Genomic DNA, 26,786 nt, shown 5'->3' with positions numbered 1-26,786 from the left:
GGAGTGGGTTTGTGAGCGGTGGTAGTGTTGAAAGAGAAGTGTACGCAGTGGTGGTCTGTCCAGTGGGGCTGTGTGGTGTGGCTGAAGCGGATGTTGTTCCCTCCTGTGAAGATGGGGTTTAGGGTGTGCCCTGCCTTGTGGTGAGGGTTGTGACGAGCAGTTTCAGTCCGATGTTGGCAAGGTTGTCCAGGAGAGCGGTGGAGTTGGGGTTGCTGAGGTTGTCAAGGTGGAAGTTCAGGTCTCTGAGGAGTATGTAGTCCATGGAGGAGATGGCATGGGGTGCGATGAGGCCGGCGATGGTGGTGGTGAATTAAGTGCGGGCCCAGGGGTCTGTAGGCGAGGGTGCCGTGAAGCGTAGTTCTGGGGCTGGTCTGGATGTAGAAGTGAAGGTGTTCAGTGGTAGACTGGGAGTCGCTCGTGCTGGAGGTGAGCTCTTGTGTGCGATGGCGAGTCCTCCTCCTGGGTGGTTGGGGTGGTCCTTCCTCTGGATCTGTACCCGTCAGGAATGGCGGTGGTGATGTTGGGGCGGAGGACGCGTTGGTTCAGGTTTCCGTGAAGTAGGGTGTCAAGGAGGTCCCAGATTTCTACAGCATGTCTGTGCAGTGAGCGCACGTTGAGGAGGTTGCACTTGAGGGCTTCGGTGGTGCTGGCGTCCGGCATGGGTGCGGCGGTCCTGGGGTGGGGAGGATGGTGAAGGATGTTCGCCAGTGTCTGCAGGAGGACTGGCCATAGGTGGTGTTCGGCGTAGACAGCTGGCATCAGTAAATATTTCCTGCGGGAGCTAAAATGGAAAATCACTTGCTTTTCACCCCTTAACTTTTTTTCCACCTACAAGTCCTCACGAAATTTGGAACGGCCAAACTTAGCTGATGGAATAAGTAGATTACCAAGTTTTGTGCAAATCCGTCCACGAGGTCAAAAGTTATAGGCAAATCAAATAATGCCTTTTGAATGGACGCACTATCTGAACCATAATTACACAGTGGCTATTGCCAGTGTAATATAGTGCAATTGCTGGTGTAATATTTACATCTCTCCTACACTGTACAAACAATCCTCCTGGAGCAAGAAGGGCCTCTCTCACTTTGTACACGTGTGTGCCTCCTACCATCATGCTTGGAGACTGGAAGGCAAGCTTTAAGACTGACCACAACCACACAAGAGTGAGGCAAGAATCTTTTCAGAAGATCCTTGGTTTGTTTCTGTGGAGTTCTCTGGAAAAGGTGTTCTATGAGCTTAGCGAGGGATTGTATAGAACTCTTTACGTCACTCTCCCATCAGCCTAGAAGATGGTGTCTGGTAGTGGGTACATAGTCCTAGTTCTTGACTGCTCTACTGGAAGGAGTTACATTGCCAGATGCTGCGGACCTGAGGCAGAAGAGCTGCTTGAATACAAGGTTACTCAAATATGGCAAGGACTCGGGGGACAGGATGTGGTGTAATGGCCTGAGCTGCCGACTCCGGAGCCGGTGGGAAACAGATATGAGTCTCGGCGTCAACATCCTGTGATTCTGGGCAAATCAATTAATCTCCCTGTGCCTACGATTCAGCACCTCGAGATCTTCACCGGTGATTTGCAGCGCTTAACAAGTCCTGGATTTCTTTACTCAAATATCAATGTATCCGCAAACGCTGTAAAGGTATTGTTTGAAGGGTCTAAATTAGGAGTCAAACCCTTGGTCTGTGCATCTGGCCAGCCATCATGTTGGTACAGAAAGGTTTCTTCTAGTCTATTTCACTACAAGAACCAGGGCCACCTTTACAACACTTCTGATGGTTTGCACGCTGAGACAACTGTACACACATACAAGGGCTGCACCGCTCACTACTGTAACCTAGTTACCTGTTTGATTGCCTTCTTGCTGTGCTTCTGGGATGGAGAGATGACTTTACCAGCTGGGATGGAGGGAGGTAGACAGGCTGGCTGAGGGGAGGATGGCTGGGGCAGCCTAGACGGAACTATGGAAATAAAAAAACAAAGAATGAATGAAATTAAAATAAACCATGAAGGAAGAGTGAATACTTAAGTATTTTGTAACTCATTGGCACGTTCAGTTTCTCATCTGAGTAAAATGCAAGAAGCCAATATAAAAATATCTACATTTAATGGTTTCACTCCCCTTAAAATACACATTTTCAAGGGAGATATGCATATTCCTCAATTATGACCCATATGAAGCAATGCGTAAGACAAATGAAAATGAAAGTTCTGAAGGTGGCTCAGAACATTCTCCATCACGGAACATGTCCCTGGGCTGCACCTAGACACATATAGATGTAATCCAGAAAACCAGGAGGGTGAGGATGTAGAAAAGAGTAACAAAAACAAACATTTCACCGCTTGTCACTGCCAGGCTAAAGAGCCACTTGGGAAACAAGCAGGTCTCTCTAGGGGCACACAGGTAACATCACAGTCCTACAATGGGATTAAAGAGGGGGCTGGCGGGCATGGCACCGGGGGCTCTTAGATGAATTGTTTGCTTGAATTCAGCAAGGAGATTGGTACACAGCCCGAGTTACAACAGATAAGCAACTAAGAGATCACTCTGGACCCTCCCACCAAACTTCTGACCAGGAACCCTGCCACTATCAAGCTACTGAATACTAGGATTAGGCTCAGATGCAGGACTGGCTGTTCCTGCAAGAGTGGGTAAGTAAACAGGACATGGTCTTGCAGGTACACTTGGGGCGGTGACTTCAGCATTGGAGTGTTTGGCTCCCAGAAACTTTTTTTGTGCATTTTCTTTTCTTTTGGTAATCACGAGGGTTGCAGCATCAACCCTTGTGCAGCATGGCTAAAAATGAATGGCAAACTTAATAGGTCTCAAAGGGGTGACCTATTGGCTTTGCCAATGCTTGCTTTATTTGGCTATCCCCTGAAGGTGGTGTTCTTCATTCAGTGCCCTTTGTTACCATTGACAAGGTACTACTTTGACACCTCCACAGATGATGTCAGTCCAAAACATGGCGCGGTGTGGTGTTCACCTGTAATATGGGATGGTTAATCTGTCTTTCCCTCTCATGTTGATCGGAGTGATTGTCTTTGTAAGGTAGCATTGGGGAAATGACAAAGCCAGTGGCTTCTAGGCACACTTCTTTGTGAAAACAGCCAAGCGAAAAGGAGACTAAAATAAGCAAATCTTGGGTAGGGCTTTAAGTTGCAAATGATAAAGCAGCTCTTTGGCTCAAGCTTTGACTGATAGACACTCAAGGACCATCAACAACAAACAGAGCGCAAAGAAGAGGAGATACAACAAACAGAGCGCAAAGAAGAGTAGATACAACAAAGAGAGCGCAAAGAAGAGTAGAAACAACAAACACGGCGCAAACAGTAGTAGATACAACAAACAGAGCGCAAAGAAGAGTAGATACAACAAACAGAGCGCAAAGAAGAGTAGAAACAAAGAAAGTGCAAAGAAGAGTAGATACAACAAACAGAGCGCAAAGAAGAGTAGATACAACAAAGAAAGTGCAAAGAAGAGTTGATACAACAAACAGATCGCAAAGAAGAGTAGATACAACAAAGAAAGTGCAAAGAAGAGTAGATACAACAAAGAAAGCGCAAAGAGTAGATACAACAAAGAAAGCGCAGAGTAGATACAACAAAGAAACCGCAAAGAGTAGAAACAACAAAGTAGGTGCAAAGAGTAGATACAAAGAAAGCGCAAAGAAGAGTAGATACAACAAAGAAAGTGCAAAGAAGAAGAGTAGATACAACAAACCGAGCGCAAAGAAGAGTAGATACAACAAATAAAGCGCAAATCAGAGTAGATACAACAAAGAATGCACAAAGAGTAGATACAACAAAGAAAGCGCAAAGAAGAGTAAATACAACAAAGAAAGTGCAAAGAAGAGTAGATACAACAAACAGAGCGCAAAGAAGAGTAGATACAACAAAGAAAGTCCAAAGAAGAGTAGATACAACAAACAGAGCGCAAAGAAGAGTAGATACAACAAAGAAAGTGCAAAGAGTAGATACAACAAAGAAAGCGCAAAGAGTAGCTACAACAAAGAAAGCGCAAAGAAGAGTAGATACAACAAAGACAGCGCAAAGAGTAGATGCAACAAAGAAAGCGCAAAGAGTAGATACAACAAAGAAAGTGCAAAGAAGAGTAGATACAACAAACAGAGCGCAAAGAAGAGTAGATAAAACAAAGAAAGTGCAAAGAGTAGATACAACAAAGAAAGCGCAAAGAAGAATAGATACGACAAAGAAAGCGCAAAGAGTAGATACAACAAAGAAAGAGCAAAGAAGAGTATACAACAAAGAAAGTGCAAAGAAGAGTAGATACAACAAACAGAGCGCACAGAAGAGTAGATACAACAAAGAAAGTGCCAAGAAGAGTAGATACAACAAAGAAAACGCTAAGAGTAGATACAACAAAGAAAGCGCAAAGAGTAGAAACAAAGAAAGCGCAAAGAGTAGATACAACAAAGAAAGCGCAAACAAGAGTAGATACAACAAAGAAAGTGCAAAGAGTAAACACAACAAACAGAGCACAAAGAAGAGTAGATACAACAAAGAAAGCGCAAAGAAGAGTAGATACAACAAAGAAAGCGCAAAGAAGAGTAGATACAACAAAGAAAGCGCAAAGAGTAGATACAACAAAGAAAGCGCAAAGACGAGTAGATACAACAAAGAAAGTGCAAAGAAGAGTAGATACAACAAACAGAGCGCAAAGAAGAGTAGATACAACAAACAGAGTGCAAAGAAGAGTAGATACTACAAAGAAGAGTAGATACAACAAAGAAAGTGCACTGTATTGTACTTTGATATGCTCTGTTTGCTTTCTTTTTGCACCACTTTGTAATTATGTGAAGCGCTCCGATACCTTGCGGTCTGGCTAGCGCTATACAAAACTTCTTAAATTAAAAAAAAAAAAGTGCAAAGAAGAGTAGATACAACAAAGAAAGGGCAAAGAGTAGAAACAACAAAGAAAGCGCAAAGAGTAGATACAAAGAAAGTGCAAAGAAGAGTAGATACAACAAAGAAAGTGCAAAGAAGAAGAGTAGATACAACAAACAGAGTGCAAAGAAGAGTAGATACAACAAAGAAAGCGCAAAGAAGAGTAGATACAACAAAGAATGCACAAAGAGTAGATATAACAAAGAAAGCGCAAAGAAGAGTAGATACAACAAAGAAAGTGCAAAGAAGAGTAGATACAACAGAGTGCAAAGAAGAGTAGATACAACAAAGAAAGTGCAAAGAAGAGTAGATACAACAAAGAGCGCAAAGAAGAGTAGATATAACAAAGAAAGCGCAGAGTAGATACAACAACGAAAGCGCAAAGAGTAGATACAACAAAGAAAGCGCAAAGAAGAGTAGATACAACAAAGAAAGCGCAAAGAAGAGTAGATACAACAAAGAAAGCGCAAAGAAAAGTAGATACAACAAACAGATCGCAAAGAAAAGTAGATACAGCAAACAGAGTGCAAAGAAGAGTAAATACAACAAACAGAGCGCAAAGAAGAGTAGATACAACAAACAGAGCGCAAAGAAGAGTAAATACAACAAAGAAAGCACAAAGAAGAGTAGATACAACCTAAAAAGCACAAAGAAGAGTAGAAACAACAAAGAAAGCGCAACGAAGAGTAGATACAACAAACAGAGTACAAAGAAGAGTAGATACAACTAACAGAGCGCAAAGAAGAGTAAATACAACAGAGTGCAAAGAAGAGTAGATACAACAAAGAAAGCGCAAAGAGTAGATACAACAAAGAAAGCGCAAAGAAGAGTAGATGCAACAAAGAAAGCGCAAAGAAGAGTAGATACAACAAAGAAAGCGCAAGGAAGAGTAAATACAACAAACAGAGTGCAAAGAAGAGTAAATACAACAAAGAAAGCGCAAAGAAGAGTAGATGCAACAAACAGAGCGCAAAGAAGAGTAGATACAAGTGCCGAGATCTAGTGTGGAGTCTTAATGATACTGAACACATCTGGCACCCAGGGGAGCAGGATTCACAAAAGACATCAAGGACATTTAAAATGTCATTTAAAAAAAGGAAAAACATGGGTGAGGCTAACATAGAAGTCACATTGAATTGGAAAAAAAATGGAATGTAAAGGTAGAAAACTGCAGGGCAGCTCTGCTCTAACTCCCCCTCCCCTACAATACCCTGATCTGGGCTCCTCAGAGGACCAGGTGGGCTGACTGCTACACCGCCTGATGGACCAGAGCTCACGACTCCACAGCGACTCTGCCTGGAGTTCATGAGGTTTACTGCCATACTCACTGCTTGGCACGGTTTCTGAAGCACACGGAGATCAAATCGCATGAAGTGTTGTACACAAAACACACAGGTGTAAAGTACAAGGGTTGTATGATGGTTCAGTTGTATGATAGGGGTCATTAAGACTCAAGCACTGCACACAAGCAAGACACGGTCTTCACCACAGAGATTGTCTCACACCCTCCTTCACACGTTGTGTATGTCATTATCGACAGATGACGACACAACACTTTTCTCTTCTCGCCTACACACGCATCTAAATGCACAAATTCCAGTTCTTCTTCCCTCCCCGAGCACAAGTGCAGCATTCCATTACTCCTTAGCTACGTTCACGCTATGTAAGGACCAAATCCAGTCTAACATCTGGCTCCAGGGTTCTGTATTAAACAAAAAACAGAAAAATAACTATCTATAAACATCAAACAATCCTACATTTCTACACTCCTCCTGATCAAACAGAGACCTATTCCCACAGGTCATGGAATAGATCAGAACTATAGTCCTTTCCGATATGGTTCAAATATAAGAAAATATAATCAACATTCAGGAAAGGACCTTATTCTAATTACTCCCAGGTTGGCGCCTTGTGCAAGCTGAAGCCATGAAACAGCTTCACTGCTGGGATGCCGGTGGATAAAGGGACGCGTGAAGGGCGTTAGAATGGAACGGTTGCCCTGCCCATTGTGTGCCCATATTCACAAAACAGAAGCATTCTGAAAGCCAAAATAAATGCATAAAAAATTGATAAGATGCACGGTGAGCTGGGGCAATAGTGCAGCACATGCTGGTGTTTCTGGGGACACTTCAGCATCTTCTGGAGACAAGCTTTGCCCTGCAAATAACTTGATATTGGGCATTCTGGGGAACTGAGAAAATGGATAGTATTTATTTCTTTAAGGAAGAATTCGTCTTCAGAGACCATGAGGCCAATGATAAACTGAATTATGTCATGTGGCACTCAATATTTAAAGACTTCAAGATGAAAAACCATGGGTGAGGAAAGACCTACCAAACCTGTGCCAGAATTACCTGCAATGTGATTTCCTTCTAACAGAACGGTGAACGTTTATGTACGGTGAACATTTATGTTGCCTTCTATAATGTAAGGGGTGAATTCTGCTAAGGGTCGAGGGGGTGGGGATCAGTACCTAAAGGAACGTACGCATAGGCCGGGCTTCAAGGCAAGCTTCTGAGAGTCAAAAAATGACATTTTTGAAGGTCTCCATGGTCAATCTCCAGGTCTAAGTGGTTTGCTACTGCATTTATTTTGTATTCATTAGACTTTTGTATGATAGAGAATTTTTAGGAGGTAAATAAATTACATTTCATATTTGTGGATACTGTCTTAGTCTGGATGCAGTTTGAACTGGCAGTCTCATCTAGTTTTCTATTGGTACACAGGTGACAGAGAATATATTTTTTTCAAGGTTTTTTTGATAGATTTCCTGTTTTACAGGACCAGAATTGGTATTTTTTATAAATAATTTCTTCTTATTTACAGAAGAATGTATTTGAAAATAAACTAAATTTTCATAGTCCGGGGACCGAACCACTAAAAACAGAGCCTTTCACAGGTCCATGAGGCTGGCGGCTGTGAATAGTACTTTGAAAATCAAACTAATGTGCCAAGATTGTTTTTATACATCACCAGCAAGAAAGGTAAATGTTGTATAATAATTATAAAGTCAACCATAATCTGGTCATAGATACAGTCATTATTCACTCCAAGGAGAAGAGGTCCCAGGACTTCAGCGAAGAATAAGAACAGCTATTACAGCCATGTACAAAGCAGTGTGGTATGGATTTAGCTGACGGACCCCGCCTTGAGTCATGATCAACATGTTGGCGGTACAGAGCAAGTTGATGTTCTAGCTAGAGAGGGAATTCCGCCTTGTAAAGCAACAAAGATGTGTTTTCCTGCAGGCTACTTCTGTGTGGCCGCAGCCACCTGCAGTCTCGTTCTCTTAATTCTCTATGACACTTTCCAAGTTTGAACTTTTAACCACCTGCCTTCATCCCAGAGAACCCATGAAGCCAGTCCTAAAACACTTCACCGGCTACCTGTGGGTAGACAAGCAGGGTTTGAGGCACTTTGCAAAGCCCATAGAGCCTCCCAATAAAAAGTGCCCCTATAGCTACAAATTACATTTAAACAATACAAACTAATCAAGCTAGTGCTTTCCATGCTAGCATCACAGACCCTCACGTGGCATTACATTAAGACATCTGTAGGAGGCGCCACTTTCTCGGGATCTGCCCCAATCGCGGGAACTCATTGGCAGCCAAGTTTTGAGGCATCCAAGAAAATTTAAAGTTCAGAAAAGACATGAAAACATGGTTGTTCACAAGATAATGACAGCGATCAACGACCCTAGGATAGAACCCAAACCAATAACCCTTCTAAAAGTATAAGCACAATCCAGAGCGAAGGAACAGTACCAGGCAACACACCACCCCAAAAGGACGGACACAGGCACTTGATCCAAACGGGGACCTTCACCCAGGATAACTTTGGAAAGACCTCCACATTCATATGGAATGTAACAACTATGCTATCCCAACCATAAGATATGCCTCACCAAACAATGCTAGGAGTACCAGCTGCCACATAGCACCTGAATATCCACAGTGCACAAAATGACACATGGGGCTCTAACCATAGCCCGCTACGCTTCATTAACATACGCTTCATTGACATAGTAAACAATGTCTACCCTGCCTTATACCTCTAGCCACAAGAAGGAGGCCAGTTATTCTAGCTTTTTGGCATCCTCCCAGTATTAATGAGATATAATCCAAGTCACAATCTGATATCATATACCAATTTATTAGCTGATCTCTCATTGTTAACAGGACACACATATCATATGTGAAAAGGTCTGGGAACCTTGCTGGCAATTGGCTGTCACTGATACAGGGAATGCCTGCCCGCTTAAATAACCACTCAGTACTAACCAGACAGGCATGTCGAGATCAAACAGATCTGCCACAAATTATACAGTTATGCGCCAAAACAGCTAAGGCAAAGTCTACAGGTCTTCAGGCATTCACCAGCACTTACAAGACATTTCACAGGAAGTTTCCAGATAGCACTGAGTAGTTGAGTTGCCAGTTGGCTCAGGCTGTGGTTTACTGTTTCTAAGAAAGGACCAGGCAACATGCCACATGCTGGAACCAGTGGAATTACAGAGCATCACAACTGCAATGTTTTAAGTTCTTTCTAAAACTGCATCCTTCAAAGAGCTGGAAGGGAGCTATGCGCGTGTAGGTTTTGCCAAAGGTACAGTTAAGCCTAAGGAGGGGTTTCGCCCTTAGTACACGCACAACGTGCAATTCTCCACACTCCCAACTTTAAAACTCAAGCGCGCCAGAAATGAGCCAGCTTAAATGACCCCGAGACCCTCTGCGCCTCTTGATGACATCACTTCCGGACACCACTCAGACGACGGCACTTCCTGTGCAGGGAGTGGCTCGTGCCCATGGCGAGACTAATGGCAACCCGCCTCGAGTTGCGGGGGGTGTCTGCCCATTTCTACTGTTCTTATGAAGTAATCATTCTCACAGGAGAATATGGTCTATGTGCATTCAGATGTTGTCGTCAAGCTGCTCGCCTCCATGTGTCCCTCTCAAGCCTACCACCATAAACCCTCCCCAACATATTCCAGTCCAACATGCTGACGGGGCATGTCTTTCAGCAGAGCGTACACAATACACATGTAATTTAGAAAACGCTGATTACAACACAAGCCCTTTGCTCTCATTTGCCTATTCTGATCAGCCAACATAAGGAAAAACAGAAGTGCAGAGATTTGTGCTGATCCCCTTGTGTGAGATTCGAGGTAAACACACCTGTCATGAACAACGTAAGTTATTCTCTTGGAAACAGACAGGTGCAGTGAGCTGGAGTTTGCTTTAACATTCAAACTGAGTATAGATGAACAAACGAAGCAGGTCACTGTAAGTTACTGCACAATAAAGTGAGGGGAAATGCAAAGTTTGAACCATGAAGGGCCGCAAGTGCAGTATTCATAGGAGCAAAAATGCACTAAGCGTGGGGTTCTTTAAAGTCGTTTTTAGCATATCCCCATTTAGATAAATGTAGTTATCCTAAAAACCTGGCATGGATCCGGCCCTCCAGGACTGACTTTGGAGAACCCTACTTAAGGCAACAGCCACTGTGTTGTGTCATAAAGCACAGAGTATGCCACTGAGATGGTGTCATGGCACTAAGAATGTCTGAATAGGGCTGCCTTTGGGGGCCTGGGAGGGTATTGGGGCACCAAACCTTTGATAATCATTTTCCAGTATCTAGGCCTTTTAAAGATTGTGTGTCCTCTGCTCATAAACATAAAAGTGGTTGATGCAGCTGCTGCAGTCAGCACGGGCTATGAACTGAAAGCACAACAGAAACCACAAAACATAACACAGAACATGCAGAGTCCATGGTAACAGCCATCTGGTACAGACATTATCAGTAGGCCCAACCCTCACAGCGTCTCCACCATCACACCAAGTACTGCCCAGGAGACAAGACAAGAGAACCTCTCTGGTCACGCACACACCACACCAGAACACGTCCGACACAGGATCACATCAGATACACCAATCTGCTGACAACGCACTCCCCCCAATCTAGCGTGCTACCCACAGAGGCTACTATCTACCCCTCTTTGCATCATCTCAAACCTCCTTTACTATTCAGATCTTCCAAACAAGCCTTTCTAAACCCTTCCCTCTCACTCGTCTCCACTCCACCTCCCCTTTATTCATCACATACCTCCTCCTATTGCTATGACCCCCCCCCAAAACCCTTTATAGACCCTTCTCACTTCTATCTATCCACTATTCTTTTTAATCCAACTAACAGACTCACATGTCAACCGCGCAAATTTATTTCATATTTCCCTATACTAATTCCCCACTAATCCTGTTTGGGTTCCGGAGTAGCGTGCTACCCGTCGAAAAGCGCTTCAACACCTCATCAGGGGTAGCAAGTGCTATATAAATACAAACCCTTCCATCTTTTATCCCTCCACTATCCTTTTTCAATCCAAATTACAAACTCACATGTCCACCGCTCAAATTCATTTTATATCTTCCTATACTAATTCACAACTAATCCTCTTTGGGTTCCGGAGTAGCGTGCTACTCGCCGATAAGCACTTTGATGCCTCGTCAGAGGTAGTAAGCGCTATTTAAATACAATTACAATCTAATGCAATCCTTAAGCCAGAGTGTGATTAATAGAAGAACAGATATGTCAGGTGGAGCAGGTGAAGGAGTGACGTTTACAAGTCACGCCTGACCTCACCATCTCGATGCAGTTTCAGTATATTGCGGATGAGGCTGCACTGCCTTCCACCCAATCCCAAAGACATATATGCATTGCCAGAGACAATAGGCCTTGCCTTTGAAAGACGTTAGATGACCTTTTGTCTTGGCCAATTTTCTTGTTAATAACATCGGGAAAACAAGCATTTACAATGCAATGGTTTTGCCTTTGTTAAAGTTAGAGCTATTGGCATTGCTCTTGACATTATTTTTATTTATGTTTTTTTAACATAAATAAATGGCATTGCCATTTACAATGCCACTAGCTTTATCTCTCGCAAATGACACACACAAACACACACAGAGCCCCCCCACACACACACCCACACAGACCCCCCCCACACACACACCCACACAGCCCCCCACACACACAGCCACACAAAGCTTCCCACACACACAGCTACACAGAGCCCTCCACACACACCCACACAGCACAAGCAGGCAACAGGGGCACACGGAGGCACAAGCAGGCAACAGGGGCACACGGAGGCACAAGCAGGCAACAGGGGCACGAAAACGGAGGCACAAGCAGGCAACAGGGGCACACTGAGGCACAAGCAGGCAACAGGGGCACACGGAGGCACAAGCAGGCAACAGGGGCACACGGAGGTACAAGCAGGCAACAGGGGCACACGGAGGCACAAGCAGGCAACAGGGGCACACAGAGGCACAAGCAGGCAACAGGGACACGAAAACGGATGCACAAGCAGGCAACAGGGGCACGAAAACTGAGGCACAAGCAGGCAACAGGGGCACGAAAACGGAGGTACAAGCAGGCACCGTTACAAGCAGGCAACAGGGGCACGAAAACTGAGGCACAAGCAGGCCACAGGGGCACACGGAGGCACAAGCAGGCAACAGGGGCACACGGAGGCACAAGCAGGCAAAAGGGTCACAAGCATGAATTGTAATTTAGACGGGGCTGAAGTGGAGAACGGTCAGTAGGGAAGTAGTGTGGCTGGTGCAGTGGTACCAGGCCGAAAGGTGAGAGGGGCTGTCTGCACCCCAGTTTGGACAGTTTCCACTACCTAACAGGGATTGGTGGGAGGGGGGCGTACTTCTTGCTTGCTTTAGAGCTGTTACTTCGGGGACGCAGTGCTCGCTCCTGCCTGCTGCCGCCGGGACACGACAACAGGCAGGGAGAGGACAGGCTGTGAGAGGGCAGGGAGGGGACAGGCTGGGAGGGGACAGGCTGGGAGAGGGCAGGCTGGGAGAGGGCAGGGAGAGGACAGGCTGGGAGAGGGCAGGTTGGGAGAGGGCAGGCTGGAAGTGGACAGGCTGTGAAAGGGCAGGCTGGAAGTGGACAGGCTGGGAGAGGACAGGCTGGGAAAGGGCAGGCTGGAAGTGGACAGGCTGGGAGAGGACAGGCTGGGAAAGGGCAGGGAGGGGACAGGCTGGGAGAAGGCAGGCTGGGAGAGAACAGGCTGGGAGAGAACAGGCTGGGAGTGGGCAGGCCGCGAGAGGTCAGGCTGCGAGAGGACAGGCTGCGAGAGGACAGGCTGCGAGAGGACAGGCTGCGAGAGGGCAGGCTGCGAGAGGGCAGGCTGCGAGAGGGCAGGCTGCGAGAGGGCAGGCTGCGAGAGGGCAGGCTGCGAGAGGGCAGGCTGGGAGAGGGCAGGCTGGGAGAGGGCAGGCTGGGAGTGGGCAGGCTGGGAGAGGACAGGCTGGGAGAGGGCAGGCTGGGAGTGGCTATGAAGGAGATTTGAAAAAAAATTGGTTCAAATGAATTTCCGTTAAGAATGGGATGGTGGGAATTCTAAGCAATTGCATGCTAAAATGAAGCCTGTTTCTGGCAAAAAAAATATGAGTCTCCAGTTTGAATTGGGAATTGGGGCATGCATGCCTTTTTCCTCTTTTATAGCAGAGCCGTCCTGGATCCTTAAACCATTACAGCTTTTTTATCCAACAACAACTGCATTCTGAGATTTGTAGTTTAATGCTTATACATTGCAAGAATGGGCTGTAGGCTAAAAAGGCAGCACTAACTGAAGGGAACACATGCCATCTATTTGGTTTATAATATTTCCTTAACTTAACTACCAGGCAGAATTTGGAAGCTAAGAATTCAGCAAAATGCAGCCTTGATGAATTCAAACGCTGGGAATTAGTTAGGGCTCATACATGTCAATCTAAACTTTGTTAGCTTTGCTGTTAAAATGCTCGCTGCTCTATTGATTCTTATTGGTTTCTCATCTACTCCTTTGGGTCGTTTTCTAGCCTCCCATTTGCTGAAGGTCTCTCATCTGTCCCTCCCAATCCCTGACGGGCCTTTCATCTGCCCCTCCCAGTCCTGAACAGACCTCTTATTTGTCCTGCTGGTTCCCCCTGTAGGACCCTCATCTCTCGCTTCGGATCTTTGCCTTCTTCCAGCTCCCTACAGGGCCACTTACCTAACATCACAAGCCAAAAGCGAGGGGACAAAATAAATTACTTATCCAGCAAATAAGATTAGAGCAAAAATGGAGGTAGATTGAAAGAGAAAAAAGAGAGAAAAAAAATATAATGAAAAATATATTTTCCCCTCTTTTCCCTCCCTCCCTTTATGTCTCTTTATTCCAACAAATCGAAAACAAGGAAAATGCAAATCCATATTATACACTGCTGAAACAAGGAAGGAACAGTGCCAAAACCCAGTAAGAACACAGCTGAAACAAGGAAGGAACAGTGCCAAAACCCAGTGAGAGCACTGATGAAACAAGGAAGGAACAGTGCCCAAAACACAGTAAGAACTCTGCTGCAACGAAGAGAAAAAATTGCTGACGCGAGGGAATACTACAGAAACACACACTCCATACCACCACCATGGGAACACTAATAAAACAAAGCAGATAAACTGGTGAAAATGGGCTCGCTACGGCTACAGAGGCTGTGCAGAAACAAAGTGGTAACACTGCATCAGGGGCGAGCGGAAAGGTGCGCTGTGTGACTTTAATGTGTATTATTGTTAACACGTACATGAAGCGTGTGTTTGAGGGTGGGACAGACACCCTGCCTGAAACTTATACTCGGGCAACTGTCGGTGAAACACAAGTGGTCATTAAATAAACATTAATTTTCTACGTGTTAAGGAACGTGTCTTATTTGCGCACCTGTTACAAAAGTAACCGCTGCTGCCTTTGCTGCTGTTTTGCGGCTCGGCTCGGCCTTCGGCTTCTAGAGCCAGACCGGTGCCCGGGCTCGGCTCAGGCTGGCTCGCCCATGAGTGCTCTGACTCGCCCACCCCGGGTGCAAGCAATGCCTGGGGCCAGTGTGTCACGGTGGGTGAGGGGTGGCAAGAGGTGCCCTGCACAGCCTACCTCATGTAACCTCACTCACTCGGGCAGTCAGTCACCCCTCACTCGCCCAAGCTGTGCCGGCCCCAGCCCTTCCCTTTGCTCCCCGGGGAGGCCCGCCTGCTCTGCCCCTCTCAGCCCGGCGGATTCCCAGGAATCCGGGCTATGTTTTCGGTCCGGATTCCACGAGGGGTCCCCTGGGCCGGGCCAACCTTGGCCGCTCCGTTCCCACCGAGTCACCGCTGCTGGGGGCCCGGGGGCGGGGTCACCGACTCCCCCCCCTCCCCCCAGACATTCCAGTGGGGCCATCAATAACTGCCTCATCATGAGCTGCAACACCCCAGACACAGCTGCAAAGCTTCCAGTTCCAGTGAGTCCTCTCCCGGGGGTTCTCTTAGAATTCTGGGATTTGTAGTCCTGGTTTTACACTGGTTAAATAAAACCACAAGTCCCCAAATTCGAGCTTCTAGCGAGCTTTCTTTGCACGACATCCTCTCTAGTGACTTGACTGGCCTGCCACACTTCTGGACAGGCGACAGTGCCTGTGACAAAGCCAGTAGGGCTGGGACAGAGTTAGTCACGGATCCGGACGTGTTCCCAGTACACACGGGTCTCCTCGTGGTAAGGCGCAGCCACCTTTTGAAGGCCTCACACTGCTATTGCCAGCTGGCGTTTCTGTAGCGCACACTCTGACACTGGCACGGCTTCCCGGCGCTTTCAGTTGTTCTGGCACACATAGGCCGTGAGCAGCCACCCCCAGCCGCGCCACCCACGGGGCGGGAAGGGGTAGAATTGGCAGGGGCGGGAGGGGGCGGGAAGGGGTAGAATCGGCTGCGTGGAGGAGGGGGCGGCAGGGGAATTCGGAGGAGGGGAGTGAGTGGGTGTGAAGAGGAGTGGAGGGATAATTATTCCCGTCCGAGCCTGAGGGAAGAAACTGAGAAGGTCAGAAAGGCGGGTGCCGGCTCAATGCCGGACCAGATTCGGGGGCGTTCCCGGCTTTCGGCTGACGTCGCGTGACGTCGGCAAAAGCCAAAGAATCGCGGGAACGCCCCCGAATCTGGTCCGGCATTGACGGACAGGCCCCTCGTCCAATGGCTAGGCTCCATTTATGGAGCCAGCCAATAAATGACGAGGGCCGACCCAAACCCCACTACAGTTCTCATCAGGTTTTCGCCTGCGCGAAAAAGATGCGCAGAGCGCATCTTTTCGCCAGGCAAAACCTAAAGAAGCAAGCATTGGATCTGTAAAAATATAATACATTAATAGTAGTAGTGTGAAAGCTTTTTTTTTTTAAGGAAGAGGAGCAATGAGTAACTTGCTTTGTGGTCACCATGCTCCCTCCCCCACCCCTCCCTGAGCTCCCCCACCCCCAGACGAGAGCTATGAAGGGAAAGAGTATTTTTAATGTAAGAAAAGGCACGCTGGCAGTGTGGGCTCAAAACTAGGGCGCACTGGTGTGTTATCTAGAAACTTGTGTTGTTTCACCTCAACGCTCAACTTTATGTGGTCCCACTGCCCCTGGGCAGCGTCAATACAAAGTCCAACCTTAGAAGAAAAGGAGCATATACAAATCAATCTGTCATTTTTCTTTCATAGATTCCAAGAATAGTTGTGTTAACCAATAGCTCGTTTAGATCCCCAAAAATAGTCACTTAGGAGTAGTGTTTCTTTTTGATTCCAAACTGTATTCAGTCAATGCTTTTCATCGGAAGCAGTCAACTCAGCCCAGCCAACGCGTTTCGGCCCACGTGGACATCATCAGGGCTCAAGATCAAGATTAAGTCTGAAGACTCTATTCTTCCAACTGTTATATTTGTCTGGGTGCATCAGAATTCATACCAAAGAATGGCCTCCTGTTCCCATTATCTTCTTGTCCGTAACAACTTTACTTCTCCTGACTGCTGCTCATCGAGGATTCATCTGGTCATTTGTATTGGTATTGTACACAATAGGTATTTGACAAAACGTAGCTAAATCGGTTTGTAAACTAGACCTAATAAGCAAAATTCAAACCCTACATCCCGGTTCCTGCCCGTCATGACGGTGAATCACAAACCTGCAGGCTTGAACCTAAACCAGAGGACACTTCCAATAGATGTCCCCAGAGTGCGAGATGTTCTATCCCTAGATGCTTAAAAGTCGAAAATTATATTTTTTCACAAGGCACAAAGCATAACTGCCCTGAAGCCCATAATGCACCGAAACCCCATGCCTGAAGTCAAGACGCAAACCCAGAAGGAACAAAGCACCACTATATTGGAGCTTTCAAGCGCTGCACAAATACAAATTGAAGTACAGATAGATGTCCATTTATGTAGTACGCACTATGGCGCTAGGTATTTCTAGGTGCTACTGTAGTTAACGGTTTGAGGAGATTCCGATGTGGTCCTGATAGTATATGGATGTAGCACAGGTATTTCTTACGTTAAGCCCTACAGGCCAGAAGGTCCCTCACAATAAATGTAGCTAATGGCTTAAGAAGGCAGATCCACTATTCCATACTATATGGTGTATTTTGTGGGGGGAATTAAATGACACAATAACAGAGTAAGGGTTGGTTCTAAACCTCTATATGTAAGTAAATTACACATATAACATTAGCAAAATCATAAGGCCTTGACTAAAGATAAACTTAACAGGAAGAAGCTTTGGTGCATACTATTAACTACATGGCCAGGGTACAAGTCCTAAAAAACAGAAGTGGGGGGGACTAACCAACTTAGGCAGCATGCAAGTGCAATCACAGTGTGTGACATTGTTTGTGACATCATAGGAAGTGGTATCACAGCCCAGGGCCTCACAGGAAGTGGCATCACAAGAAGTGACAGAAGATCTCCAACATATGCTTAGCAGGTCTCTCATGAGTACATTTGAGTGCATTTTGAGATTTAACAAATGAAAGCGGATCAGTACTAGTCTGTGACTTGAGTTCCCTGTCTGAGGAAATTAACAGCTCAAATGTGGATGATGTTTGGTTACTAACTAACTACAGTAGACAAGCCACTAAGTAGACAAGCATACTAAAAGTGACATACTCCAATCACTTGCTAGAGCACAACATAAGGCTGCCTTTCCACCTCCACAGAACGTTCTCAGACCTGGGAAGAAAAATCTGGAGGAAAAGAAGATTCCTCCTTACAGCTAGGGAAAGACGACTGAATCATTCCTGACTCTTGCTGACAGCCAGTGACTGGAACTGCTTCCCATTGGTCAACTAGATGGAATCCTGTTACTGCTATAAGGACAGAAAAGGAAGAAGAAGGTGGTATGAAGTAGGCCCTGTTGACCACTTGGGACAAAATCATATGGGATCTTGGGAGAGCCCAGGCTATGATGACCCGGGGAGGTAACGGAGACCCTGGTTAGTGATTTTTCCAGCATCAAGAAACTTTAGGCCTCCTGGTTGGAGACAGCAGCGGGGCCAAAAAGGACTTTCTCCTCCTTGAATTGTGGCTGGAGAACCCCAGGCGAGCATCACGAAGACTGCAAGCACTGGAGTGTATCATTATGGAAGATTATGGACTATGCTCCTGACCTCCCAGTCTCTGTAATCCAGAACAGTTTGCTGGGAATTTTACACTGTTTTATAGTTCTGGTGCAAGAGTGGCCTTTAATAGCTGTGTGTGGCTACTGTACAAAGATTGAAAGTAGACTTTAGATTTCCATTGTTCTGATGGGCATTTCTTTTTTCTTGACTTTAAAATTGTTGGTACTGCTTAAACTTCTGATCTCTCTGTGGAATTGTCTGCTGTTTGTTGAGCAGAGATTCTCTAAAACCTGTGTTTAACCAGAGTGTATTTATTAAAATGGTGAGGGTACCTACTTATTCAAATGAATACCTCACTTTATGACAGTAACAAGGGTGTGGAATTCCTATAGCCTGAACCCCAGGACATTTTGTTTGGGGTCAAGGACAATACGCTTTCATGTATATTTTGTCCTTGAGACAAGTAGGCCCAACCCCCTGCAGCACAAACCCTTTGGCTGCCAGATTACTGTACCACATTATGGCTCAGGAAAGGGCATGGTCTGCGGTTAAAGAAATATTTGTGTCCATATGTTAATGTTATTCAAACTTGTATTTATGGTTCATTAATCCAAACCATTATTATTAGGGTGAGCGCTCTAAGGAAAATGTACGTTCAGACTGCATTACGGACAGCATTTTCAGTATAAAAATGTGTACATACATTTGCAAAGTCAAACAATATGAGGGTACGTATAATTAAGGCTCCCAGTTTTCAGTTTTTACTGATTTTTACAGATAAATACTGACAGAAAAGAATGTATTTCCTGTCTGTATTTATTTTTAAAAGTGGAAAAACACAGAAAATTGTGCTTTTTATTAATGACGGTCCTACATGTATTCCAGGTCAGTAGCTGAACAGATAGACAGCATGTGAGTTAAAAGACAGGATAAGGTATTCTTAAATCCAGGCATACATAAAGATACATTTGTATATAATGCCAATATTGATCTGTGGCTAAAGTGTTTTGTTATATTTAGCTGCTTAAGCTGCTAAAATGCGACACGCATCAAACTATGAGTGCATGTTTTCCCATTAAATAAATGAGTAAATATACCATTTACAACTCAATTTTTCCTGAAAACACAAAATAAATATGGAAAAATACCAAAAAGATGGCCAAAAAATAAATATGGATAAATACAGACGGAAATGTTAAAAAAATAAATACAGTAAACCGGGCACCCTACGTATAATGCTTCCAGTATGCTCTCTTATTAGATCAAAATATTTGCAAAAACTTGAAAGCAAGATTGAGGATTCTGTACTTTCAAAATAAAATGTTTATTTAAAAAAATGCAACTAAGAAAAAAAGTTTTGCTAAACTACTGTGAAATTTTAGGACCATTTATTTGAAGCAACATTTAGTCAAATGTATTGCGGCATGCTAGTATTTTCCAAAAATATTCAGAATGGAAAATCAGTGTAACCAGCTTCAACAAAATTATAGGAAACATGAAAATAAACAAGCATTAGCAAAGCCAATGGGTGTAACATTGTTGGCAAGTCGTTTGGTTAGCCTTTTAGTTGCGTGTGTTGTTTTGACATGATTTTATTCCAACTTTATTGTTGTAGAAGTTGCGGGCCCCCGACATTATAACAAACATTGGCAAAAGCAACTAATAGTTTTGGCCTAAAAAAAACACATATTGCCACAGTAGCTCATGGCTCTGATGCTAATATGCTCCTTGTCAAAGAGTAGAATGTTGTCACTCACAGTGAAGCCAGCTGGGACATATATAGAGAGAGATAGAATTTTAATAAAATCAAAAGGTCTTGGTAAATGCCAGTCCTAAATAGGCGCCCAATTCTTATAGAAAGTCACAAATGTGCATCCATCCAATATGTTCTTGCATTAGTGCAGATTTACGGCTTTCCGGAATCTACAAGAATGTACATTAGAAGGTCAGGAAATTGTACTCCTAGAAAATATTTGTGAACTGCATTTTAGCACTAGCAAATACGCATGTGTAGATATGCTCATGCGAAAATGTATTGAACGGTCACAAGTTCACTTTTCCACCAACCTCTTTTTTCCCCACCCCTTGCAGAAGTTTACTTCTACCCTTATCAGGAGTAAAGTTAAAAAAAGGTCTCTGTATGGGAAAATATTAGAGAGAAGGTGATCAAAGTCCATAAAACATGCAAGTTAGTAGATCTGCTCAGACTCAAAAGGGCATTCCAGCCATGGTGAACTATTGCTTACCACTACCGCCAACCCCAGTATGTAGATCTGCGGAGAGGTGGCTATTATCAGAGCTCTTATATAATGAGATTGCTTCCATAATTTGTCTCTGCACACACAGCACCAAAGGGACAAGTGGATTATGTTACAGGACAAGTGGATTTGAGACTCGTGGTTACCAATGTGAACATTTGAACCGCATAATTGCTGTGAATTATTTTTAAAAAATCATGCGTGTGACATCATGCTTGTAAACGGCCCTATTTGGGATAATTTAGCTTCAGTTCATGAAGGAAAAGAGAAAGGAGACAGATGTTTTTGATGCCTCTGGCTGATTAGGGGCGGCAGTTACTGGGATGCTGGGGGTAATGTTAGTAAGACATTACTGTTGGGGTGGGCAACTGCTCAGAAGAGGCAAGTCTGGAATAGGTCATTATTCTTCCCCCATCCCCCCTTGGCCCGGCAATGGTACTATACACCATATTACCCTTGGTAGAGCTGCATATAAGGGTTAATATGCCTTGCTGTATTTTCACGTGCAGAAGTTACAAAATAATTTATTTACCCAAAAACAGAGCAGAAGGCATTAATTATATGCAGTGAGATGGATTGCCAAGTATCCTGTATGTTTCAAATTCATTGTAGTATGGACTCTACAACCGATAAGCAGTGATTTATAAAGATATATATTGTTACTACACTTGATCCAAATAACACGTTTAATTACACCACATTTATTTTTATTAGCACGGAAAACCCCAAACACAGACACAGATGAAAAATCCTTTAAATATGTGTATGTCTTTAATTGTTCCCACTTCTTATTTCAATGGGCTGAATTCGAGCTTTGCAGTTACAGCAGATTTGCTTAAAAGCAATGGGGTCACCGAGTGCCTCCACACAAAGCGCGCCGTGTGACCTTGGGCAGTTAGTCATTTCTGTTTTGAGACACAGATCTAACCAGCAGGCCCTAGAGGTGGCAGGTTTTCTATACTCGATGACACTCGCACCCAAGAATCAATACCTACAGAGCCTGAACGTCATCTTACAACGGCAATGATACAATGTGAAACAAGCATTGGCAAAGCCAATATGTCAGGCGTTGTCTTCGCCAATTTTGTCATAGTTTTTGTAAAACTTTATTGTTGGTAATCTCCCAGGTCCTTGCCAATATAGAAAAAAATGTCTAAAAGCAAGAATATAATTTTGGTACCAAAAATCACATATTGACATAGAATATTGACACGCCCAGTGGTTAGACAATGACTGGAGTAGGCTGGCCCAAGCTGCAGAGGGCAGAAGGAAAATGTGAATGACACAACAGATTAAAGGTGTGTGTGTGTATGTATCTACCTACACATTCATATAAATGTGTATGTGAGCAAGGTCACACAGTGACTAAAACGTGTTTTGGCTGATAAAGTGCAAATAAATCTTTGGAGATATCTGGAGTCTGCACCTGGTCCTTTGGCGTATTTACATTACGGGTGGTGATATATATATATATATATATATATATATATATATATATATATATATATATTAACTACTGGTGGTCGCCAGTAAGTAGTTATAGTTAGGACCTAGTTTCCATAGGAAAAGTGTTTTTTGACTTGCCTACATCTTTGGTGGCAGATGACGAATCTTCACAAAATTTTCCCCCAAAAAATGTGTCATCGTAAGTCTTGTTCTGCAGGGCAAGTTTCGAGGGGATCCATCAAGCGGGTGCCAAGAAAGAAGGGGGCTCAAAAAAGTACATTTTCCTATGTTAATTCAAACCTACAAGCCGAACAGCTGGACGAAATTAAGCCAAATTTGGCAGAAAGGTAGGTGTTGTTACGCAGATTGTGCTTTCTGTTATTTGGTGCAAATCCGTTCAGTAGTTCTTGAGTAATTAAAGTTGAAAAATATAGTGATATCTGTGTTCGAGGATATTTCGTAAGGATTTCTCGATTAATCGTGAATGCGCGCGCCATCAGGAATGATGAGATTGGTTGGCCGCAACCTGAACAGAGAGTTGCAGCTGCTATTTTATCGATCTTGGAACGGTTCTCAAGACTGAAAATTTCTGTGGCAGCTGACATAAGGGGTCAGGGTGGCCCCATGTTTGAGAAATGGGGATGTTAGTGACACAAGTTATGTTTTTAATCACACGCAATATAAACGATGACAACATGACCATCAGTGTGGCCCCCTGTGTACCATTGCGCGGATGTCGCGACTATCGACGTCATTGCGAATATTGGTGCAAATATTTTATTGTTAAAAAAAAATTTATATATATATAGGCACCTACAGACACTACCATACTACCTCTTGTACTCCCACAAAACCACTCACATAACTATTCACAAACCCATACCAGTACTCACACACCCATTCATTCCTCCATAGAGGCAATCACATACCCACTCAATCACTCGTACAGCCATTCACTTGCCCATACAACCAATCATACAACCAATTACTCACCCATACAGCCACTTACATTGCTAACAGTGAACCATACAGCTACTCACACACCCACGTATTTACCTACACAGTCACACACACCCACTCACTCACTCATACTGGCTCTGAACACAGCCACTCTCTCACCCATACAAGCAATCACATACCCACACAACCACTTACATACCCATATAATCACACACACACTCACTCAGTGATCCATAGAGCCACTCATACAGCCACTTACACAACAACTAACTCATACATGCAGCCACTAATACACCCTGTCACTCACCCACACACTGACTCAGTAACCCATTCAGCTACTTACACAATCTACTCAGTCAACCATACAATCACGCACACAGCTAGACACTCACCCATACAGTCACTCGCACACTAACTCACCCATACAACACTTATGCACCAACTCACTCACTCATACAGCCATTCACACATCCCATCATTCACCTATCCAGTTTCTCGCATACCCACTCACTCACCCATACACCACTGACACACCCATTCATTGACATACACAGCCACACCGAGTCACTCTCCGACTCATACAGCCTCTCACACACCAATACAGCTACTCACTCACCTATACAACAACTCACACACAGATATACACAGTTACATAGTAACTCACATAATATGTGTTACAAATAGTATCACTCATATGCAGTACATACACCTTACAAATTTAACATTTATAGTATCTTACTATATATCTTTATCACAAAATTCTAGAAAACACTCACAATCGCTGGATGATGTAATCAGTGATGTCATTTGAGATGTCATGAGTGATGTCACTATGTCACTGACCATGACATGAATGATGTAATATGTGCGGTCATAAGCAGTTAACTGCAGGGGCGTGAGTTCTAGTTGCTCAGGTAACTATAACTGCTGAATTTCTCTGGTTTTGTACGAGTGAAATGTCAGCCTAATGCAACACCAATTGTCCTGACGCAGAGGGAGCGCGTTCCAGTTGGTGCCAGAGTCGAGACCAGGACAGGGTCTCGTATATTATCCCCCACAAAGAAAAATACTCTTGGCACTCCGCTTGGTAAATCCAAATAAATTTATTTCACATCTGTAGAAGCCTACGCGTTTCGAACCTGTAGTTCCTTCTCACGGCAGTATTATATATTATATATACTGCCGTGAGAAGGAACTACAGGTTCGAAACGCGTAGGCTTCTACAGATGTGAAATAAATTTATTTGGATTTACCAAGCGGAGTGCCAAGAGTATTTTTCTTTGTGTGGGATATATATATATATATATATATATATATATATATATATATATATATATATATATGTGTATATATCACACTCACAACTCCTCTGCTTTTTCAAAAGATGCTGCACTCCCGGAGATGCTTTTCAAGTTCCTTTATTGCAGGCAAAAACAAACGTGTTTCGGCGTGACGCCTTCCTCGGTGTTCAAATGCACACTGAGTGAGACTTGTTTAAAAGCATTAGGTCACAACGTTAAAGAAAGGACAACGCGTCTATGATTAAAAAGACGCCATCTTAGAAAGATGTTTTCCTAAATCGTTTCATGTAATGTTTACAATATTTACAAAACGAAAGCAAAAAATCTCTCGCATTTCATGACTGTACATAATAAGTATTTACAAATCAATCTTGCTGTGTATCGGCACTGTTCCTTTCATTGTATTAACGTAGACCCTCGAAAAAGCAGTTCATTAGGCACGTGTCTGTTACAATTTTAACAACAACGTTAGAGAAAGGACAACGCGTCTGTGATTAAAAGGATTCCATTTTGGAAAGGTATTTTGCTAGTTTGTTTCATACAATATTTACAAGATGAAAACGAAAAAACCTCTCACATTTCATGACTGTACATAATAAACATTTACAAGTCAATCTTGCCGCGTATCGGCACTATTCCTTTCATTAAATTACCGTAGATCCTCGAAAGGGCAGTTCATTAGGCACGTGTCACGTTACATATTTGACAATTATTGAACCCATATGTTCTAGAAATAGAGAAAGGACGGTGCGCCTGTTCTATCTCTGGGCGCGTTTTTCACAGTTCAATAACTGAAAACTTTATTGCAATATTGCAATTCACATAGGACGCACCTTCTATGTAAGGTGTGTTGTCCTATTATTGTCTTACAATAAGTTCTGGATGAACTAAGTTCAAATATATATATATATATATATATATATATATATATATATATATATATATATATATATATATATATATATATATATATATATATATATATATATATATATATATATATATATATATATATATATATATATATATATATACCACGCTCGCTTTCCACTTAATAACGGTGCACTTTCAGGCGGGTGCTGGTTGCGGTAGTGGTTAAACTGCTCTGCATTCGCGCTCAAATTCTTCCAAATTCCAAAAGAATTACCGCACTCACAGGGGAGTGCTTGTTAACTTTATTTTCAGCAGCCAGTAAACAAACGCTTTTCGGCGTGAAGCCTTCCACCAAAGAGCATTATTTTTGTGCATGGAAGTAGAGAAGGGACAATCACCCCATTACAAACATGGGCGCCATTTTGAAATTACTATTTACACATTCATTATATGCACTTCTACTTCACTATTATAATGCATGATTATTCTTGCCACAAAGCAATCTTTCATTAATCACTCACAGTTCGAGTCACTCGATACTGCAGTGAATCGGCATACACTTCATGCGACATATCATGTTGTATTCAAAAAGGGGAAAAACTCGCCGTGGATTGGCTTGTGTCTCTAAATTATAATACTCCCATAGCGCACTTCTTGCGTGACCTTAAAATCATCTTGTGTTTACATATATATATATATATACACACACACATTCAGTAAACATTATCAATTTCATTACATTTGATTCCTTTTTCTTACGGTGTAAGACAACAAACTCATTTAAGACAGAAACTGCTAGCAGCTATTCATACATGAATCTACTTTTCCAAGTGTACAGTCAGCTCCTCCCCACTATTCATTCCTTTCGGAATTTAGTAAGTAAGTCTATAATATACCGTGATTCTAATCGATGTAATTTTCGTTGCCTGTCACCACCTCTAGCATTGATTGGAACATGATCCAAGCCGAAGTATTGTAGTTTATTTCGATCACTTTGATGAAATTCAGCAAAGTGGCGCGCCACCGGATAGGCGGCGTCCACTTTGCCTATCGCTCTTAAATGTTCCAAGATTCAGATTTTTAACTGATGGATAGTACTGCCTATATAGCGTAACCCGCATGGGCACACTAGGCAGTATACCGCATATGGTGTGCTACACGTGATGAACTTGGTGATCTCCTTGATTTTACCTGTATCCGGTAATCTGTATGTAAGGACCCTCTTGCTGCAGGCGCATGCCTTGCACCTGCTGCAAGGAAAGAATCCCTTTATCTCTTTCAGAGTACTTGCTCTTGGTGTTATTTTTTCTAGATGACTTTTCACCAACATATCCTGCAGGGACCTGGCTTTCTTAAAGGTCACCAATGGATGTGCTGGTATGTCATCTTTAATTACACTATTGGTTTTAAGAATATGCCAATTTTTCTGAAGCATTTTCTTCAAATAGTTGGCTTCTGAAGAATAAGGGGTAAGTATCCGGAATTTACCCTTATTAATGGTATCTATCTCTTTCGGTTTTTCTATCAAAAAGACAAAATTACCCAAACTACGCAAATTCCGCGAACAGAACAGAATTTACCGCCCAGGCCTAATTTCAACCTACAAAGCAAACGTGCATTCGGATCT

At 43.5% G+C, this 26,786-nt stretch overlaps 2 protein-coding genes across 6 annotated transcripts in view; one reads left to right on the top strand and one right to left on the bottom strand.

Moving 5' to 3' along the window:
• The window catches only part of LOC144763959 (uncharacterized), a 286,851-nt gene extending 272,222 nt beyond the window's left edge, over window positions 1–14,629 (top strand). For all 4 annotated transcript variants that reach the window (XR_013596286.1, XR_013596285.1, XM_078650024.1 and 1 more), the window contains one exon: window positions 14,137–14,629. Coding sequence is in view for 2 of the 4 variants with exons in the window: in XM_078650024.1 (XP_078506150.1) it covers window positions 14,137–14,199 (63 nt within the window). In the remaining 2 variants the exon portion in view is untranslated. The remainder of the gene's footprint in view (window positions 1–14,136) is intronic.
• ASXL2 (ASXL transcriptional regulator 2) overlaps window positions 1–26,786 on the bottom strand; it is a 446,593-nt gene that overhangs the window by 70,002 nt on the left and 349,805 nt on the right. For both annotated transcript variants that reach the window (XM_078650022.1, XM_078650023.1), the window contains one exon: window positions 1,844–1,959. In XM_078650022.1, the coding sequence (XP_078506148.1) occupies window positions 1,844–1,959 (116 nt within the window). The remainder of the gene's footprint in view (window positions 1–1,843; window positions 1,960–26,786) is intronic.

Source organism: Lissotriton helveticus, chromosome 6 (genome assembly GCF_964261635.1).
Source record: "Lissotriton helveticus chromosome 6, aLisHel1.1, whole genome shotgun sequence".
Taxonomy (NCBI): domain Eukaryota; kingdom Metazoa; phylum Chordata; class Amphibia; order Caudata; family Salamandridae; genus Lissotriton; species Lissotriton helveticus.
The sequence above is the reverse complement of the archived record's forward strand: the minus strand, read 5'-3'. Positions and strand labels throughout refer to the sequence as shown.